This window comes from Sceloporus occidentalis, unplaced genomic scaffold, assembly GCF_023333645.1.
Source record: "Sceloporus occidentalis isolate IW3139 unplaced genomic scaffold, rSceOcc1.0.p SCAF_5, whole genome shotgun sequence".
NCBI classification, from domain to species: domain Eukaryota; kingdom Metazoa; phylum Chordata; class Lepidosauria; order Squamata; family Phrynosomatidae; genus Sceloporus; species Sceloporus occidentalis.
Window position 1 is genome coordinate 179828677 of NW_028316985.1, and position 15217 is coordinate 179843893.

At 40.3% G+C, this 15217-nt stretch overlaps 1 protein-coding gene across 2 annotated transcripts; it reads right to left on the reverse strand.

Annotated features, from left to right (window-relative positions):
- Window positions 1–2321: 2321 nt before the first annotated feature.
- On the reverse strand, window positions 2322–11594 carry LOC149313238 (ferritin heavy chain A-like). Of its 2 annotated transcripts, XM_089527129.1 has the most exons (6): window positions 11474–11594; window positions 6835–7010; window positions 6002–6112; window positions 3105–3251; window positions 2869–2994; window positions 2322–2511 (listed from the first exon to the last, which is right to left on the reverse strand). In XM_089527129.1, exons 3-6 carry the CDS (start codon window positions 6101–6103, stop codon window positions 2356–2358), a joined length of 531 nt encoding a protein of 176 aa, XP_089383255.1. In that variant the 5' UTR covers window positions 6104–6112; window positions 6835–7010; window positions 11474–11594; the 3' UTR covers window positions 2322–2355. The 2 variants fall into 2 exon arrangements, with proteins under 2 accessions (XP_089383255.1, XP_089383256.1); XM_089527130.1 differs by lacking the exons at window positions 6835–7010; window positions 11474–11594 and having other exon boundaries at window positions 6002–6144.
- Window positions 11595–15217: the final 3623 nt, after the last annotated feature.

Genomic DNA, 15217 nt, shown 5'->3' on the forward strand with positions numbered 1-15217 from the left:
TTTGTCACCAGCACTCTTGCAAAACTAGAAACAGAAATATCCACTTATTTGATTTTGAGATAACTGTGCCAATATGCCTGGGCTTGGGGTACAAACCCATTGCCAAGTTCATAGGAATCAATGGAGCAAATTCAATAAAGCTTAATTCTGAACAGACATGCATGGACTAGAGATAAAACCGGATCAGTATGTTCAAATAACACATCTACCACATTCTTTCTAAGGAGAGAGATATTCCCATAAAGAACACATAGCTAGTATAAGGCTGTAATAATAATAATAATAATAATAATAATAATAATAATAATATGTTTTATTTATATACCGCAATTCCAAAGATCATAGCGGTGAACAGCAAGTAAGCTAATTAGCAAGTAAGCTAATTTGCCCCCTACAGTCTGGGTACTCATTTTAGCGACCTCGGAAGGATGCAAGCCTGAGTCGAGCTTGGGCCCTTTTGCTGGTCTTGAACTCGCAACCTTGTGGTTTTGAGTGAATGGCTGCAGTACAGGCATTTAACCACTGCGCTACCAGGGCTTCATTCTTTTTGGCTATGCTAGCTAGGACTGATGAGAGCTGCAGTTCAACAACATCAGGGGGCACCTCATACTCCCACCTAGATATATAGGGTGACAGGGTTAATGTTGAAAAGGCATGTGTCAAGGTGAGTCCCACTCACCCAACTATTTTCCTATTGTGGCAGCCCCATGGGTTTTGTCATCCCATCACTGCCACCAAAATGTCAAGAGAACTTTTACTGTTTCTATTGTGGCAGCCCAAAGGAGTTTTTCTCTTCCCTCGCTGCCAGCAATTTGTTACAGGCCCTCTTTAAAGCCTCTCTAGACTTTGTTTTAAAATGCTTTATATTAGTAATGTGGATATACTGTATACTCAAACCACAGACAAGCTTTCACTAAAATCATAACAAAACTTTATTTAGCAGACGTTTCAAACAACAGATACATCATTATGTGTGAATAAGACATTTGTTACTTCATGTATTTGTGTTCCTTGTTTCACTTGGGTTTTTTACTTTCATAGGGGCTATACAGACCACCCCTTTGGGGTGGTTTGCAACTGCCCCTTTTTGCCCTGGATCAGGGCCACAGCAACCGCATGTGGCAGCCCCAATTCAGCCTTCGAAGGGCACAAAAAGGAGTGGCAAAATGCAGCTCCTCCTTGCGCCCTCTCTTGTGAGGGCTTTAGTTGTGTATTCTTGGATGACAGTGGGGTTGACTGGATGGTCGTTAGGGTTTCTTCATATGGTCCTCGTGGTTTATTTTTGAATCGGTGATGCCATATGGTTCAGTTTGGTGGACTAGATCACTGTGGTGATAAGTGCATTTGTATGCATATAGTAGGAACTTGGGATGGTAATAAATGACTGCCCCTTTTTGTCCGTGTGAGAAAGACGTTTATTGAAGAAAATACACCTTCATATTTTTTTCTCCTTCTACCAGAGCTCCTCTGACTTTTGCAGCTATGAGACAAGCAGGAGCCAAACAGTAAAGGTTTTCTTTGTCTGTAGATATGATGGAGAAAAGCTTCCCCTACACAAGACATGCAAGGAATCTTATCAAAACTATGTAAAGGTATCTGTTGTTAATCACCGTGCTTGATGTGATCCCTCTTTTCACGATGGCATTTGCCCATCCCACTCTTTGAGGGGTAAGATCTATTCATGTTCAACCAAACTTAGATGAGTTACTTTTTTTTAGGTGGGGGGAGGGGAAGGCTCCTAGAATCAGCAACTTATACTCTAGCCCTGCAATGCACCTGCTCCTTCTGACTGCTGAAACACTTTGGTTTTTTATTTGCTGATGTGAAATTGCCAATACATTCATCTTCCATTTTCTTGTTCCAAATTGTGGGCCCAGTTGTGCATGTGTATTTTGCTATATAGGTAAGGAACTGAAAGCATGTAGCCAAGCAGCAAACAAAGAGGAGACGAGCTCCACATGCTTTACCATATATACTCGACTATAAGTTGCCCTCATGTATAAATCGAGGGCAGGTTCTGGGGCCAAATTTATGGATTTTGATATGGCCTATGGATAAGTTGACAACACCTGCAAGGACAGCCACAAGAAGTGAGTGGAAAGTAGGAAAAACAAGTGAACTGGGGGAGACTGGATCCCCCTGGTTTCCAGTCCTTTAGGCATTGAAACCTACCCTTAAGCTAGGTTTTAGGAGTGGCAACACACAGTGGGGGAAAAATGCTAGCCAGGGACAATGAAATGAGAATAGGGATAGAACTTTGTGAAATACACCAGACAATGTATTAAATTTATGGCAGCTTTTTATTTCTGTTTCCTAAACAACATGCAGTACATAAACTTCCAGTGATGTGAGAATTCAACTGCTCTTCTCCAAAGAAAGCCTGTCAAACAGGTACTCTCCTGTGCCATTCTGGGGCAGGCCCAAACGCCGCAGATTTGTGAGGTGGTCTCCCAGGTGCTTGATGGCCTTCACTTGCTCCTCTAGGTATTCAGACTCCAGGAAGTCACACAGCTGAGGAACCAAGAGACAAATATGGCAAAAGATGTCTACAATGCCCATTGCAAAGTTTAAGACTAAGCCTTCGCATTTCTCTGTTGAAGACAAGTATGTGAAGGAATAACTGTGGAATTTGGCATTGGTCTCCTTTGGAGGGAGTGATGTCATCAACATTATAGTTTAAGGTCTTAAATGTCTTGATTTTAAAGGCTATAGAATACAAGACTTCTAAAATTCAAGACTTCTAAAATGTAACTAGCCTTGCAACCTGAATAAGCATTTGCACAGCCGGTTAGGCAATATTTCAATTCAAGTTGCTAATCATCTAGCAGTACTTTTGCAGCCTTACTATATTTCTGTTTACAAACTCACATGAGGGTCCCCCTTCTCAGTCGCCAGCTTGTGCAGATCCAGCAGTGCCTGGCAGACCTCCTTCTCCAGTGCCAGGGCACTCTGAAGAGCATCTAAGGTATTGCCCCATCCATCCATCTCTGGCTTCTGTTTCAAGGAATGAGCAACAGGTGTATAAGTGATATACAGGCAGCTTCTGATCTCAGCAGTTTCTTTTCTCAAATGAAATCCCACCTAAAACCTTCTACAGCATTTACCTTGATGTCCTTGAGCAGAATATGTCCCCCTCTCATGTTCTGATATTTCATAAATTTCTCAGCATGCTTCCTCTCTTCCTGGGATTGCTCCTTCAGGAACTTAGCTACATGGCACAAAGCTTCATCATCACGGTCAAAATGGTAGGACTAGAAAGGGAAACAGCATGAAAGATTTAATGTTGTAACCAGGTGCACAGTTACAGAACTTAGATGACCATGGCTCTATCCTGCATAAGGCTGGGTTGTATAGTTTGGTGAGATTCCTGGAATTCAGCAGCATTAGAGAGCTCTAGCAGAGAAGTCAAGGGTGCGTTACAGACCGCCAAATTGCGGCGGTCTGCTGCCGCCGCTTGCACCATCCGGGAGCCGCAGCCTTTAAATGGCGCAGCTCCCGGATGCTGCCAAGAAGGAGGGCGAAAATCGTGCTCCTTCTGAGGCCCCAGAAGAGGCACCGCAAAGCGCAAGGGGCACATTTGCGGCATCATTTCCGGGGCGACACGTGCGGACGCAACGCATCCACCATGTAAAGATGGCGGTGCCCGTGTGTATGGGGCACCACCATCTTTACGCCCTCGTCATGTGCTAGGGGTGAGGCCAGTGTGGACGCTAGGTCCTCGGCCAACCCCTAGTACGTGACGGGGGCATATTAAAGGCCCGTCTATAACGCGCCTAAGTACCTCACCAACCCACACATTCATGGGAATTAAAGGGGTTATCAAACCACTCTAGCTGTGTAGTGTAGACTGACTCATCATTTTAGAGGTTTTTCAGTTACTCTGCAGTCCCAGAGGTAGATTGCATGCCAGGTAGAGCTCACTCAGCTTTATATTACCACTGAAAATAAGGCACACACTTGAGTGTTTTATGTACTAAAGGACTACCTTTAGTAGTCATTAGCTCAGAGCTCATTAACTCAGTTTTAGGATAACAGTTTTAGGAGCATCCAGTTAACAAAGTTTTAAAAGAATGTGCTAGGGGCAGCTGCATTGTTTTAACTTGACCAGTCCCGCCCTTTTCAATTGCATTTTATTCCTTTACTGGTTGACTTGTTTTAATACTGCAAATAGTTAATTCTATTTTAATGCTCTCTTTTTGTATGTGTTTAATTGTATCATTCTTTTAAATTGTGAACTGCTTTGAGTCCCAATTGAGAGGGAAAAGCACGATATAATTATAATAGCAGAAGCAGCATGGGGAGGAATGGGTATGTGAAAAGTGGTACTAAAGACAGGTACACCTAGGTCCAAGACACACTGCAGAAATAATCCAGTTTGAGACCACTTTAACTTCCCTGGCTCAATGTTAGAGGATTCTAGAAACTGTAGTTTTGTGAGACATTTAGTCTTCTCTGTCAGAGAACTGTAGTACCACAATGAATGGCAATTCCTAGGGTTCCCTAGCACTGAGCCAGGGCAATTAGAGTGGTCTCAAACTGGATTGTTTCTGCAGTGTGCTTTGGACCCTAGTTTCATTAGTTTCAAAAAGCTAAAATGGAATTTTACTGAATTATTCAGTGATAATAGTTATGGTAGAAGCCAGGGTCCTTTTAGCTTCTGGCTAGCTCACTCAAAGATGAATCCAATTTCTTTTCCCACTAGTCACACACAAAGTAAAGAAGAGGACTGAATCTTCAGTATGTTTAAATCTTAGACAAAGTATCAAATAATAATCTGAGTAAATAGCCCATAAGGGCTACTTTAGCTGGGGTCGCTGCAGACCTAAGCACAGCTTGACGTGCTAAGCTTTGGATACTACTGACTTCAAAGAGGCAGACAACATGTGGGTTTCTGGCTTGAATATATGCGTCTACATTTTTGTCATTTTCATGCTACTTTTTACCTCTTCTAGGTCTCTGTTCATACCCTCCAACTGTCCCAATTTGACAGGGACAGTCCCAGTCAATCCCCTACTATCCCACTTTTCCCACTGCTTTTGAGAACTTCCCAGTTTCTGTCTCTTTCTCCCACTTTCCTCTTTTTTCCTCAGCTGCTGCAAACCAAGTTCAAAGAGCAAAAGCAGTTTGCACTGAACTCAGTAGGAAGGAGGATAGGGCAGGATTCCTGTTCTCAGTAGGTTCAGAAAAAGGCAAATTGCTATGACCTTTCCCAGTTTGCTCTTCCTTATTAATAACATTTGGTATCTTGACATGTTGCTTGGCTACAAGTGTCCCTTTACTTCCCAACAGCTGATGGTGAAAAACTCCACTGTGGTAACTTTAATACCCTGATAGCTATTTTATCTCAAGACACCAGTTATGTAATGCTAGTTTTAATTCCTCGGTGTAGGAATTCTATTCAGACCTCCAGAAATTATCTGGGTGATATAAGCCTAAAGCATCAACCAAATAGCAGAAGCCTAGAATTATTGACCAAGTATTGAGTAGCTGTTTGACTGCTGGACTACGACTCTGGAGACCAGGGTTCAAATCCCTGCTTGGCCATGAAAACCCATTGAGTGACTTTGAGCAAATCACACACTCTCAGCCCTCAGAAAACCTTAGGGTCACCATCTTAGGATCACCATACATTGGAAATGACTTGAGAGTGCACAACAGCAGCAACGACAGAATTACTGGGTTCTTGTATAGGTACATTCCCATGAATTAGAGTGGAACATAGCAAAATTATGTTTTAATTACAATTTCCAAGATCTCCCAAGATGGCATGACCATGCTGATTTTAGGTTTCTAGGAGTTGCACCTAAAAATAAAAATGCTTTTCCAAACTTTGAACCCAAGAGAGAAACATATAGTTAGGAATTTATCCCCTAAATTCATGGATATTTAATGCTGAATTGATCCACATAAGGTTGGGATAAAATTGAGCATACACATACAGAAATCAAAAGTGCCATGTTTTTCATACTAGAAGTAAGCTAGACAATGCACAGTTACTTACCATAGACAAGTACACATAGCTGGCATAAAATTCCAAGTTAATCAGTCTATTTACAGCAGATTCACACTCAGCATGGTAGTTCTGGCGCACTTGAGAAGCCATTACTAGGTTCTAGAAAATGTAGAACAAAATAACAAGTACAAATCAAGTGCTGCTATAGAAAGATGTGGCCCAGGCAGTTTGTGCAATATATTTATACACAATTTAGAAGCCAATCAATTTGTAATTAGCAACAGAAACACCCAATATAAAGTCTTTTTGTTATCCACCCACTTAACAGGTTTTTAGGTAGAAGCAAAAATCCCACTAGAAAAAAATGAAGGAAAATGTGTCCCAGGTGGTATTAATGCTTATTAAATCTGTGATCAGTAGCATTGCCAACAACCAAGAAATCTCTTCTTTATCAACCCACCAATCACTCAGCAGGGCTGGTTTTGCTGAAAGAGAAGCACACCAGCTGATAAGAATAAGGTGGGATCCATGCAGCCCTCTGGATGCTATTGGACTGCATGTCCCAGCAGCCCTAAGTACCAGCAGCTGGAAGGCAAATGATTCTCGCAAGTAGAATAGATACTGCATTTTTAAAGCTTTCTGTTTTGCTAATTTTTCTACCTATCTTTTATTGACAAATATTTACACAGCATTTCACACTGGAAGGTATTGGTTTAAATCCAAGAGTTTAAGGATAGACATATGTTTTCGGAAATAAAGTTTTTTGAAGCAAATTTGGCTTTAAGTATTATCCTTTTTACATCTACTCTCAAGTAAGTCCCAATGTCTTCATTCCCAGGTGTTTGTATGTAAGGTTTCAGCCTTAAACAGTAACTTCTTACATGGAGATAAATCCTCCTGGATTAAATGGAGCTTCATTCTGAACCAACATGCATAGGCGATGAAGAGGATTCAGTTGAATCTGAAGCAAGAATGTTCTTACAAATCATATTTGCATCCCAATTTAGTTTTCTTCAAGGGCCAAGCGGCTAAAATGAAGCAGTTCCCTTTTTCTTGCCTTCAGGGAGAATAGTGGGATAGAAAATAAGATGGTTACTATCTCATTGGCATCTTGTGCACATGAAAAGTCCCTTTATGCAAGTGGTCTTGCTTTTTGACCATTGCTTAACATTTCTATTCAGTTCACAGTTGCTTAAAAGTAGTGTTCCAAAAGTTTAACTGTTAGTTTCATACATTCTTGGATGGTGCATAGCTACTCATCAGTGCCTTCAATGTACAGTTGGCCCTCTGTATTCACAGATTCTACCATCTATGGCTTGAAAATATTCTTCCATCTGCACTGCCAAAAAAAAGTCTAAAAAGAAAACCTTGCTTTTGCCATTTTATTTTAGAGAAGCCAATTTACTAAACCATTGTATATAAAGAGATATGAGCATTCATGGATTTTGGAATCCACAGCAGTCCTGGAACAAAATTCTGGCAGATAACCACGGGCCCACTGTATCATGGGATTGCAGACAGATTCACATCTTGGTATTCAGGAAAAGGATGGTATAGAGCAACCACCATGTAGCTATGTGAGTGTAGATTTAAACCCTGGAAACATGATGTAAGATCTTGGCCAATGCATAAACCTTCTGTATCAATAACCACTTTTTATGTTATCAAGGAATCCTGTGGGGTTCTAATGAGATTGCAGAGAGGTTGAACAGTAAGGAGACATGATAGAGGCATCAGCAGAATGGGAGAAATGGGTGAAAAGAGCTTGGAATGATAACAGCTGGAGGCATCTTTCCACATGTTGTGAAGTGAAGTGATGTATATTTGCACATGCTGTAAAGTGTGAAGCCTGGTTAGAGCCATTCAATCAGAGCCTTCAGAATGCTGTGAAGGGAGCATATGGGGGAAAGGATATAACTTAGAGTTAGATAGGAACTGCATGAAATAGAATTAAGGCAAGCAGGCACAGAGGCTGCTGCCATACTGCAGAATTAATGCAGGTTGACACTTCTTTAACTGCCATGGCTCCATCCTATGGAATCTTGGGATTTGTAATGTGTTGTGGCACCAGCACTCTCTGACAGAGAAGGCTAAATATCTCACAAAACTACTACAAATCCCAGAATTCGATAGCTTTGAGGTATGGCAGTTAAATCAGCATTCAGCTGCATTAATTCTGCAGTGCAGATGCAGTCAGAATAAAGGCTCCTTAGGAGAAGGGGCACTGACAAGGTCTGAATAGGGTTTGTGGAAGGGCTTCAGGTAATTCATGCTTAACTTGTGATACGATAAATCTTTACTGATTTTGTTTTCTACAACTCTGACTTTTTTTTTTTTAGAAAAGAATTTTAAAAAAGAGAATTGAGAGAAAGCTGATCATGCTTTACCATGTTGAACCCACTGATGAACACAGCCACTTGTCCAGGGTAGCATTCACCTGAACTGGATCCAAGGAGGGGTTTTAAGAATAAAAGGCCCAAGGTTAGAACTGACAGGCTAACCTGGATAAGAATTCCATCACATGTGTGCAAGGTTGCAGGGTGTGTGTGTGTTAATGCAAGATTGCCGTTTTTAAAAACTTGCAAAGCTGGAGTGTGTCAAGAAGAAATTGAAGAAATGAAGCTTTCCCTTACTTACAGATAATTGCTTACCTGCTGATTTTTTGTTTCATACCCTTAAGGGTGCAGGAGTCCTGAGATGTATTTATTTATCTATTTCCTCAGGAAAACATTTTAAAATTCTGTATTTCTAATCCATCAAGTCCAGCCTTTTTTGACATACCCTCTCAAAGAGCAAACCTACAGTTCTGTACAGAATGAGGTTTCCCCCCTTGAATTACTAGACTTGACTGAGATCGATTTAATGTTATCCTCAACCACTTCCTGTTTCACAGGACCACTTGTCCAATTTTTGTGGGTGAAACTGAAAGAAATCTATTAGTTTTGAGGTGAAGAGGTAAAGGATTTGCCTTTATAACAGGTGGTGGCAGAGAGATTTCTTGGCTTAAAGTTCTCATGCTACAAGAAACAACAAATCCCAGGATTCCATAGGATGTTGCCATGGCAGTTAAAGCAGGGTTAGCAGACTGAATAAGTCCCTGATTCTTTGAGGACTGAGGTAAGGGATGTGTAGACCTCCAAATGTTGGTTTGCATCTTCCATGTGCTGTCACTATTTCCTATGGCATTGGAAGTTGCTGTCCAACAACATTCTTTAGAAATGTACCATACAAAGGAAAAAAAATATCACGAAGAGACAGAAAAAGGACCCTAAACTAAATGCTAGATTTGGATAGGATTGAATGAAAAACTTTTCTAATAAGTGGGTACATATGACCAGAATTATAAAAACATAACTTGCAGTCTCAGAATGTGGTAGAATCATCTTTCATGAAACACACAACCAACTCATTATATAAAGAGAAGCAACATTTCAGAAGTGGTTTCTCTATCTGTGTCCACAAGCCATTGAGCCGTTAACCAGCACCACTTGTATACATAATGTCCTTGCTCTCTTTACAAGCTTTACACTTTCCATGCAATATAATCTCAAGATCCTTTGGATGAGGACACCAGTAGTTGCTATGTGTGTTATGATCAAATCATAGAGAAAGAGTAGAACACTACACCCATCCAGGTTATAAGTGCCTTTGAAGACGTGTAAGATTTATGAAACTGTTTTTAAAGTGCCAGACCTTCTTCCTGAAAGGACCTTTTAAAAAACAGATACTTATATAACCTCCACAGTGAACGCCCCTCCTTGCAAGCTCTGTTGTTTCTGGTTCACGGGGGTTGTTTCATCTTCTTACTTATCCTGAAATTGTGTTGCTCTATAAAAAAACTGAATGAAACTCAAATGGCTTCCTTTCAGTGAGTCGATTGGGAAGATGGATATATCATATTAGTTTCCCTGCAGGAAAGTATTTCTGTTTGTTAAGGTTCTAAACAGACTAGTGTGGTCTGCCTCAGAGAATGGCAAATGTTCAGTATTTAATTTCCAGGATAGTCTTTAAACAATTTGCTTTGGTAAAATAGTTTTTTTTTCACTGACAAGGCAACATCTTCATGTAGACTAGACTGTTATATTGTCCGCATGAAATAATAACCATTGTCTAAATCCTGTTATTGGTCTCAAGCAGAGTAAACCTCTTGAAGCAGTGGATTTTACCTAAGTGTTGACTCTCCATTCAAGAGTTGGTTCAGTTGATTCTACTCTCAGAGGAGTAACCAACAGGATTACAACAACCCAAGACTCTAAGATGTTATCCCCTTCTCCTTTACGTTGAACATAGTCATGGAGAGTTTACAGTATTATTTTGGACTCCAAATTCCAGTATCACCCAGGGCCATGGATTGTGAGAGTTGTAATGCAAACATAACTTTTCCAAGCTCTTGTCCAATGTTTTGTTCCTCCCCAGAGTTGTACATAACAATTAAAGGATGTATTTTAGTCAACAGGGTGCAGTAAATATTCTCTCCCTCTCTAGCAGCCCATTCCAAGCGCCAAGTTCCCTTGTTCACATTATTGAGGCCAGATTGGTACAGTTTCTCTTTTAGTGGGATGCTTAACTAGGTAAGGCAGTGTGTAAGGCAATTTGGAGGTTCACTAGGTTTTTCTGGGTTTGCAAAGACCCAGAAAAAGGAATCAGTACCTTCTCAGTCTCAATAGTAGAATGCATTTGACAGACTGGAGTCCAGTCTAGCCATGGAGTTTGCATGCAGGAAATCCCTATCTATCTAAGGAGGGGAAGAGGATGCAAAGATCTTCCAACACTCACTGATTAGTTTTCCACTTGGTATTCATACTTAATTGAACACTGTGTTTAAAACATTAATTTACAGTTTATAGTTTATCTTATTTTGCAATCTTCAGTTAAGACTCGGATTGATCGCTGGGATAATTTAAATTCCATCAATTTTAATTTCATTCAGTCCATCTTGATTCATCATTCGTTTGACTGCTACCTCTGCTTATATTAAATTCTCTAAAGAACAAACAAGCCTTCACATTTCAACATCAACATCTGATTAATGAAATGTCAAAGCTTCCCCATTTCGTTGTTGATTGTTAGCCAACAAAGTTGGGCTGGAATGCTTCTCTCACAGCCCAGAAAAGGGCAAATCTATTGATGCTGACTAAAGGGATATGTACGTTGGCCGCTTACACACTGCCAAAAAGTAGGGGGGGGGGGGGAGAAAGGAAATACATAATCCACATAAAAGGATAAAGCCTTATGTTAATTTATATTACTAGATGAACATTTAGAAATTACTATAATTCAGATATCGGTAGAGTTTAAGATATAGCTGTGTTAGTGTGTAGAATCAGTATGTAGAGAAATCTTGTAGCCCCTTTGAGACTAACTGAAATAAAGAAGTTGGCAGCCTGAGCTTTTGTAGACTTCAGACTACTTCCTCAAATGCATTTAGCCAAAGTTCATGCTGCCAACTTTTTCTTTCAATTAGTTTCAAAGGTGCTACAAGATATCTCTGCATATAATTCAGATAGAAATACAACTTACCAAAGACTGATTTATGCCTGTTCAATTTGCTCTCCAAGTGTCATCCTTCTCATGGGATTTGGGCTCAGCAGTCTTTCAGAAAGAGGCTACCTTCAAATAGTCTTTAAGAGAGAACAGGGATAGAGACAGAAACTGAGGAAGTAGATCTGCTGCCATGGTGGAGGAGCCTGTGGGATCTGGAATTAAATGAAAAGCCAACAGCTAAATGTAGTGCAAAAGAACATTTAGAAATTACTATAATTCAGATATCGGTAGAGTTTAAGATATAGCTGTGTTAGTGTGTAGAATCAGTATGTAGAGAAATCTTGTAGCCCCTTTGAGACTAACTGAAATAAAGAAGTTGGCAGCCTGAGCTTTTGTAGACTTCAGACTACTTCCTCAAATGCATTTAGCCAAAGTTCATGCTGCCAACTTTTTCTTTCAATTAGTTTCAAAGGTGCTACAAGATATCTCTGCATATAATTCAGATAGAAATACAACTTACCAAAGACTGATTTATGCCTGTTCAATTTGCTCTCCAAGTGTCATCCTTCTCATGGGATTTGGGCTCAGCAGTCTTTCAGAAAGAGGCTACCTTCAAATAGTCTTTAAGAGAGAACAGGGATAGAGACAGAAACTGAGGAAGTAGATCTGCTGCCATGGTGGAGGAGCCTGTGGGATCTGGAATTAAATGAAAAGCCAACAGCTAAATGTAGTGCAAAAGAATCTTGTAGCACTGTTGAGTCTGAGTGAAAGGAGTTGTACACAAGCTTTCATAGACTTGGTCTACTTCCTCCCTTCAGATTTAGTCACTGCAGAATATGGCTCCTGAGACCCTTCCCAAGACCTTTGCCAAGTAGGAATCCAATCCTTTGTTGGATTCACACCCATCAGATCAAGGACTCTGTAAACATGGCCACTATAGACATATGATGAAACATCTTAGACAGATAATGAAATTGTCACCAGTTGTGTAGTAGTAAATGTTGATGTGCTGATCTCACCATGCAATCTCTGTAGCAACTCTTTTCTATAGAGTCCAAAAATATAGGTAATTGTGTTTCTCTAAAATAATTTATAGTAGGTATCATCTCTATTGGGAATACATTTTTTGTAAAGCTGCTTTAGACTACAAAAGGGATAGCTCTTAATGATACCACACTCTCCAACATTTCACAGATGAAAACTGGGACATGTGTGGCCAAACAAGATCACAGTATGGACAAGATGAAAAAAAATCATTAGTAAGAAACAACATGCAAGCTAGAAAAGGCTTCAGCAGTTTATAGTTTTTTTGTGGGTTTTTCAGGCTATGTGGCCATATTCTGGAAGAGTTTATTCCTAACGTTTTGTCAGCATCTGTAGCTGGCATCTTCAGAGAAAGATGATTTTCTCTGAAGATGCCAGCCGCAGATCATAGAATCATAGAATCATAGAATAATGGAGTTGGAAGAGACCGCAAGGGCCATCCAGTCCAACCCCCTGCCATGCAGGAATCCAAATCAAATCATCTTTGACAGATGGCCATCTAGCCTCTGTTTAAAGACCTCCAAGGAAGGAGACTCCACTACACTCCGAGGGAGTTTGTTCCACTGTCGGACAGCCCTTACTGTCAGGAAGTTCTTCCTAATGTTGAGGTGGAATTTCTTTTCTTGTAGCTTGCATCCATTGCTCCGGGTCCTAGTCTCTGGAGCAAGTGAAAACAAGTCAGCTCCCTCCTCAGTATGGCATCCGTTCAAGTATTTAAACAGGGCTATCATATCACCTCTTAACCTTCTCTTCTCCAGGCTAAACATCCCCAGCTCCTTAAGTCGTTCCTCATAGGACATGGTTTCTAGACCTTTCACCATTTTACTTGCCCTCCTTTGGACACGTTCCAGTTTTTCAACATCCTTTTTTTACCGTGGTGTCCAGAACCGGACACAATATTCCAGGTGGGGCCTGACCAAAGCAGAATAGAGTGGCACTATTACTTCCCTTGATCTAGATACGATACTCTTACTGATGCAGCCTAAAATTGCATTGGCCTTTTTAGCTGCCGCATCACACTGTTCACTCATGTTCAGCTTGTGGACTACTTGGACTCCCAGATCCCTTTCACACGTATACGTCTCTCGTTCAGCCAAGTGTCCCTCATCCTATATCTGTGCATTTCATTTTTCCACCCTAAGTGCAGTACCTTGCATTTCTCCCTGTTGAAGTTCATTTTGTTAGCTGTGGCCCAACTTTCTAGTTTATTCAGGTCATCTTGAATGTTGATCCTGTCCTCTGGAGTGTTAGCTACTCCTCCTAATTTGGTGTCATCTTCAAATTTGATAAGAATGCTTCCAATTCTGTCATCCAAGTCGTTGATATAGATGTTGAATAGCACTGGTCCCAGGACAGAACCCTGTGGGACCCCACTGGTCACTTCTCTCCAGGATGAAAAGGAGCCATTGTTGAGCACACTTTGGGTTCGGCCGGTCAACCAATTACAGATCCATGTAACAGTTGCTTTGTCTATCCCACATTTTATAAGCTTGTTAACAAGAATGTCATGGGAAACTTTGTCAAAAGCCTTACTGAAATCAAGATATACTATATCCACAACATTCCCTCCATCTACCAAGCTAGTAATTTTACCAAAGAAAGAAATTAGATTTGTCTGGCATGACTTCTTTCTCTGAAACCCGTGTTGACTTTTTGTGATTATGGCATTGCCTTCTAGATGTTCACAGACTCTCTTTTTAATGATCTGCTCTAGAATCTTTCCTGGTATAGATGTCAGACTAACTGGACGATAATTGTTTGGATCCTCTTTTTTCCCCTTTTTGAAGATGGGAACAACATTTGCCCTCCTCCAGTCTGCTGGGACTTCTGTTCTCCAGGAGTTCTCAAAGATCATTGCCAATGGCTCCGATATTACTCCTGCCAGTTCTTTTAATACCCTTGGATGTAGTTCATCTGGTCCTGGAGATTTATATTCGTTTAGATGCCGGCCATGAAACGCTTTGACTTCACTTCAGCAGTTTGCTTTTGCCTGAGTCTGCTGGAAAATAAGACTCTGCATCTTCTTCTCTTTGGGAATAACTGGTAAAAAGAAATGTCCAGCATAAGCTTTCATGGACCCCAGTCCAAATCACCAAATCATCATTGTTTTTTTAAAGTTAGTAATTTGAAAGTGTTCAAAGTAAGTTAAAAAAAAAATAGTGGCATCCCTAGAATAGGGATGGAAAGAGTATTCAATAATATTTTAAAAATGAACAGAAAATATATTTTCTGAGTGTCAACCCCCCTCTTTCCATATAATAATCCTGGACCTGAAGAGAATGTTCACAGTATGGGTGTTATTCTGAGGAAACTTCAGATGTGGATGTTTTGCACAGAAAACAGCATTTTCTGTACAGGAATTAATATTTCTGCATCAACATGTTATTTCCCACACAGAAAATGCTGTTTCCTGCACAAAACAATCACATCAAAATTTTGTGCAGAATATGCCCCAAATTGCAAATAGCCTTTGAAAACTTACATAGCTTTTGAAGATTAAGGAAGGAAGAAAAATGCTGAAATTGCAACCTTCAAGAAGAAAATTAGTGAGGAATTACATCCTTAGCTATGATGCTCTGCATCATCTCTGATACAAATATTATAGTTTCATGATTCTAAGGTACTTCCAGCACAGAAATAACAACAACAACAACAATGACAACAACAACAACAACAATAATAAAAACCTAATCAGAGATGCTTAGCACAAACAGGACATAGAATGCCATGCTTGAC

Bases quoted from the DNA above. Each gene is read 5' to 3' on its own strand.
- LOC149313238 (XM_089527129.1), bottom strand. From the start codon at position 6,103: ATGGCTTCTCAAGTGCGCCAGAACTACCATGCTGAGTGTGAATCTGCT. The intron at 3,252-6,001 runs GTAAGTAACTGT...TTCCCTTTCTAG, and splicing joins GCTATGTGTACTTGTCTATG to TCCTACCATTTTGACCGTGA. The intron at 2,512-2,868 runs GTGAGTTTGTAA...TTGGTTCCTCAG, and splicing joins CTGAGAAGGGGGACCCTCAT to CTGTGTGACTTCCTGGAGTC.